This window comes from Protobothrops mucrosquamatus, unplaced genomic scaffold (genome assembly GCF_001527695.2).
Source record: "Protobothrops mucrosquamatus isolate PMUCROS unplaced genomic scaffold, P.Mucros_1.0 scaffold635, whole genome shotgun sequence".
Taxonomy (NCBI): domain Eukaryota; kingdom Metazoa; phylum Chordata; class Lepidosauria; order Squamata; family Viperidae; genus Protobothrops; species Protobothrops mucrosquamatus.
The window spans coordinates 23,652-29,551 of NW_015386927.1; the positions used below are offsets into that span (position 1 = coordinate 23,652).

General features: G+C 40.9%; 1 protein-coding gene across 1 annotated transcript in view; it reads left to right on the top strand.

The window, feature by feature from the left end:
* SLC43A3 (solute carrier family 43 member 3) overlaps window positions 1-5,419 on the top strand; it is a 27,288-nt gene extending 21,869 nt beyond the window's left edge. The window contains exons 9-13 of the mRNA XM_015817759.1: window positions 952-1,134; window positions 2,401-2,520; window positions 2,626-2,812; window positions 4,479-4,602; window positions 4,785-5,419. Coding sequence (XP_015673245.1) covers window positions 952-1,134; window positions 2,401-2,520; window positions 2,626-2,812; window positions 4,479-4,602; window positions 4,785-4,910 — 740 coding nt within the window. The 3' untranslated portion in view covers window positions 4,911-5,419. The remainder of the gene's footprint in view (window positions 1-951; window positions 1,135-2,400; window positions 2,521-2,625; window positions 2,813-4,478; window positions 4,603-4,784) is intronic.
* The last annotated feature ends 481 nt before the right edge of the window (window positions 5,420-5,900 follow it).

Genomic DNA, 5,900 nt, shown 5'->3' on the forward strand with positions numbered 1-5,900 from the left:
GTCTTCTAATCCAACCACCTGTGGATCTCCTATTTAGCTAGGGTTACATTATTTGGAATGGCTGGGCCATTCTTCTGTGTAATTTTTAGGTTCTTCTGCAAAGTAATGATAAAATATGAGTCTGCCTCCATGTATATTTCAGAGGCAGCCTTCACTGGACTACACAATTCATCCAGGATTGAGAGATGCTCCTTTTTTTGTATCCAGTTTCCTTTATTCTCCTTCTTTTGCCTCATTCTTTCTCTTTAGAGTTCCACACACGAAGTCAAGTTTGAATTACCCATTTTCTTAGCTGTTAGGCATTGCGGAACATGATCAGCTCCCAAGTCACCATGTGCTTCTAGGCTATTGCAGTCAACTGTTTTTTATGGGTGAGCAGATAGGAAGAATGAGCTCAAATGTCATAATTTTTCACTTTTTATTGTTTCCCCAGGATGTGGGATCTACTACTTGAAGTTCCAGCAAGATATTAATCATATTTAATGTCATGTTACTACGAAATACTGTTTCCTTTTTCCTCCCAGTGACCCTGCTGCAAATTGCTAGTGAGAAACAGCAGCTTTGTACCCTGCCAGCCAATTGATCAGAGGCTGGTAGAAAAGCGAGAGGGCGCTTTGCAACTTCATACATTGCAGCAACTGTTACCAAAGGCATAGTTAGTTCAACTTTTGATGTCCTCTGTACCCTAGAACTTATTTCACATACTTTTTAGGTGGGTCTGGTTTGAAGTCAATAGGAATAATTATCCCATCCCTACTTAACCAAACCTTTTTCCCCTGGCATTAATTAAAACATAAATCTACATGTGTGTGACTTATAATTATTTAATCCTGGAAGTGCAGTCAGAGAAACAGTAGCAACTAGTCTTCTGTGTGAAGACATTCTGAGTTTGTGATATAATAAACAGACTGGACATAATTCCAGAGTACATCCACTTTTCTTTTTTTTTAGGTGATGCTGAGACTGGATCAGACGCCAAGCAGCCGCCTGTTAAATCCTTTTGGAAATGTGCTTTCTCCATGTTATTTTTCTGGCACTTGATATGGCTGTCAGTGATGCAGCTGCGCCATTACCTCTTCATTGGCACCCTCAATCCCATGCTGACGAAACTCGCAAATAAGGACGCCAGCCTCGGTACTGAGGGAACCCAAAGAATTGTGGGGAGGGAAAGTGGTCCTTGGGGAAGAGGAGAGAATAGGAAAAGATACATAATGGCTAATAAATTTAAGGTAAATGAGAAGCAAGCAATAAGAAAGACGACTACGAAAAATGAATAGGGACAGTTAAAAGAAGTATTGACTGGGGCAGCAAATGGAAAATATGGGGGGGGGGAGAAACCTGCCAAAGGACACTGCTTTACAATGGAAGGGTGAGCCAGAGTCCCATCAGCTTACAGCAAGTTTTTTTTTGTGGTCAAGTTGTGGGGGGTTTTTTTGTTTTTACTTTTTAAAATAATTTGGGGAGCATAACAGAGTAATTTCAGTTCCTTTCTGTCCTTAATTTGCCACACAAAGCCTAGTTCAATCTTTGAGCAGATGGAAATTGCATATTCCTGCCTTATAAGAAGTATGCAGCTGCTGGGTCCTCATATCTCACTAAACCGTGATATGCTTGGTTTTGCCTGAGTAAGTTCTGGAATCCAACCATTTTTCCTCCAAAGAGAGTGCTTTCATATAATCATGGCTTAGCACAGTGTTTCTCAACCTTGACAATTTTAAGGCATGTGGACTTCAACTCCCAGAATTCCACAGCCAGCATTGCTGGCTGTGGAATTCTGGGAGTTGAAGTCCACATGCCTTAAAATTGTCAAGGTTGAGAAACACTGCGCATAATGTGCAAACCTTTTAAGTCCCAGAAAGAAAGTTTTCTCCTAGAATATGTCACATGTTCCACTGTTCTGTTTTATTTATGTTGCCCCCTTTTCTCCCTTCCTGGAACAAAAGGCACGTGATTTCTCTTCCAAAATGTTGTTCTCTCCTGAGATGATGGGGTCAGGATGTAATCAAACATAGCCTGAGGCCTGCCCTGAAAGCTTTTCTCTGTCTTCGAGCAGAGATAAGCTGCTGAAATAAGATTTAAATTGTGTCATTTTAAAACTCAGATATGAATAATGGCAGAACTCCGCTGTTGATTGCTAGATAGGACCGGCCAGCAAGCTGAGAGAACTACCAGCCTCCTTTCGTATCACTCTTGTTAGAGGCTTTGTTCCATATCCAAAGGGAGAGCTTTTCTGAGAACTGGATGACCAAAGAGTCAAAACCTGAACACATTCTAACCTCATTTAAACACCTACAATGAGTTTCAGAAATAAAAAAAATACCATTGCATTGGGGAAGTTGCCTTTGGAATGACACTGCAGTTATCTTTGATCTTCCATGTCTTTTTTTTTTTAATCCACAGTGAGTAACTACACCAATGCATTCGCCTTCACACAGCTCTGTGGAGTCCTCTGTGCCCCTTGGAATGGGCTTATTCTTGACTGGCACAAACACAGGCAAAAGAAGGGAGAAGGTCATTCAGGTATGCTCTTTGAATTGTGGGGATTTAGCTTCCAGATTAGATTGCCCTGCCAAAACTTTGGTGCTTGGAAGTTCTCCTTGGCTGAATTCTCTCTCTTCATTGCAGGGGCACCAGATCCCGTTGCTGATCTCCGTTCTTGTATCCTGTCCCTGTTCATTACAGTGTTACAGTGCCTGGCCTTCTCCATCTGTGCTTCCATTCCTGTGCTGCCTGTGCAGTATGCCACATTCATCTTACAAGTTCTGAGCCGTTCCTTCCTCTATGGAGGCAATGCTGCCTTCTTGGCTATTGCGTAAGAGAAATTGGGAAGAAAGACTTGGGAGGAATGGGGAGAGGAAGGGAAGACTATTGTTAAGCATGACGCAGAGTTATCACAGGGGATTATGAATTCTGATGAGGAAAAATGTCGTCAGTCAGTCCTTGTCTATTGGACGTTCCATCTGTGCCTTTTCCAATTTGCATGTTTTCACCGCTAATATAAACTGCTAATAAAGGTTAAGATTTCCTCCTGTGTGCATTGCAACTGGCGTGCCCAATTCTCCTCCCCTCTTCTTGCTTTAGAAAAAAGTTCTGCAGTTCATAACATAACCATAACACCCATTTTTTTAGATTTTTAGAGTTCTGTTAAGATACCCTTCCAATCTTTATTGAACACTTTATTGGGCATTCTGTTTTTTCAAATGTCTAATAACATAGATGAACTATGCTAATAACAAGTGGAGACATGACAGCAGTACTTACACTAACTTATGTGGAAACAGGCATGAGGCTAGATCAGTGATGGCGAACCTTTTAGAGACCGAGTGCCCAAACTGCAACCCAAAACCCACTTATGCATCGTCGGGTGCCGGGTGGGTGTGGCCCATTGGCTGGGTGTGGCCCATTGGGTGGGTGTGGCTGCAGTGGTAAAGTCAGACTGGGTGGGATTAAAAAGTTCAATCAATCAATTCCAACTTTGCAAGACCTTTTTTTTCCCACGAGAAGTTGAAATTGACTGATTGAACTTTTTTTTTTTGCACACGGTGGTGGAGGCCTAAAGCAAAAAGGTTTTATAAAACCCAGCTGAAGGCCTAGGACTGGGGTGACGGCGCGCGTGCCCACAGAGAGGGCTCTGAGTGCTGCCTCTGGCACCCGTGCCACAGGTTCGCCACCACTGGGCTAGATTATTTCCTGTTATTTGTATTTTGCAGTGAGAACTGAATCACCAAGGAAGAAAGTACACTTCTTGGTTCAGTCATATCAAAGCCTGGGCCTTTCCCCAGAGATATCAATTAATTAAATCTATTGATATATATTTTAATACAAGTAGTCCTTGACTTACAACCACAATTGAGACCAACATTTCTGTTGCTGAGACATTTGTTAAGCGAGTTGTACTCCATTTTATGACTTTTCCCTCCCACAGTTGTTAAGTGAATCAATGCACTTATTAAGTTAGTAACACAGTTGATAAGCGAATCTGGCTTCCCCAATGATTTTGCTTGTCAGAAGGTGATCACATGACCCCCCCAGGACACTGTAACCATAAATTTAGTCATAAATATGAACTAATTGTTAAGCATCTGAATTTTGATCATATGATCATGGGGGTGCTGTAACGGTTGTGTGAAAAATGGTCATAAGTCACTTGTTTCAGTGATGTTGTAACTTCGAACGGTCACTAAATCAACTGTTGTAAGTTGAGGACTACCTGTACTGTATGTGAATACCCAAATGTCCTTCCTTTTTTTATCATTCTTTTGTATGAGGGAGCCATGAAACACTGAAGTAGGTTCAAACAAATGCTCTACCTACCTCCTTCATCCTACTAGGGATGCAGAAAGATCAAGAAGGGAGGCTCAGAAAAAGGTGAAGAGCAGTGGCAAGTTGCAATAAAGGCAACAATGAGGAAAAGTCACTTAAAAATGCCGAGCTGATTTGTTCCATAACTTCCCTCCTGCTCACAATTTGTTTTACAGTTTTCCCCTTGAACACTTTGGGAAACTCTATGGTCTGGTGATGGGACTGTCAGCTGTGGTGTCCCTTCTACAGTATGCCTGTTTTGCACTGATCGAAGGCCCACTAAAGGGGGATTCCTTTTATGTAAGTATTCTGTATCCCTTTCCCTGTCGGGATGTCAACCATACCCCTGGCTACGGGGTGTTAGGATCCAGGATACATTGCTTGAAAGACTTTTACTAGCTTGGGGAAGTGACCCAAATTCTATTGGAATTATTTTGGTTGAAGGTTGGGTGTTTTCATTCTTTCTCCATCTCTCCTTCCAGGTTAACATTGCCTTCATAGTGTTAATGTTTCTGGCTTTTGTCAATCCTTTCACCGTGTGGCGGGAATGTAAGCTACGAGAGAAGGAGCAGGCTGCAAGAAAGCCAGGCCTGGAGTCTTCCATCTGAGTCCATCCCAGTTTAGACTTTGGGAACCTCACCTAACAAAAGGGGCCCTTACAAAGGCCTACGTGGGAACAAACGTTGTCTCTTTAAATCTCACAGCAGCAAAATAGGTCACAGTCCCACATGATCAGGTGCTCTTAAGTCCTTCAAATTAAAAGGGTTTAACTGTGTCTAAATTTGGGCTGGATTACTAATTCCATGTTTCAAAACCAGATTTAAATACAGTACCCAGTCTCTTTCTCTCTCTCCAGTATTTTATAGAAATTAAAGCCAGATTCGTAACTTGGGGGGGTTGGATTTAGAATATATTTCACTGTTATGTATTTTGTTCTTTTTCAGAGATCTATTTTTGTGGATTGTATAAAATTTTAGTATAGAAGCCAATTTATTTTTTTTTCCACTTGAAATGTTTAATGAACCAGAACCTGTATTTTTAATGCAACAATATTTTAACCTCCCTTTAAACTTTTGAATATATTGAGAAATCTTCTACTCTCTAGTTTTTAATTATTTAAATATTATAATACTTGTTTCTAATAAACTAAACTACACGCCAGCTTTGAAGAACAAACAAACAAACCAAAAATTAAAGCCCAGGAGTAGCAGGAGAAATTAAGCCATTAAAAAAAATGAATAAAAATCTATCATAAAATCAAGTGTCAGTCAATGAAAGCTATAAGGGCAGGGAACAGGCTCTGGATGGTTTTTTTTTAAATAATTGGACCTCAAACATCCAATGTTAAAACAATATCAAAAATTAGAGGAAAGTCGGAGTCCATGAATGCTATATACAGTATTCTGTATTCTGTATTCTGACAGAAAAGCAAAAGATTAAAATCTCGTTGCTCAGGCTTAGGAACCCAGGATCTTCACTTTGTTTTTTTCCATCTCTAGACACAGAATTCGCAATGTGGCTTTATACATCACGGTCAAGCTCCTCACAAGGAACACAGTGGAGTCAGTTACTCGATCAAAAAGCTGCCCCACCCCACC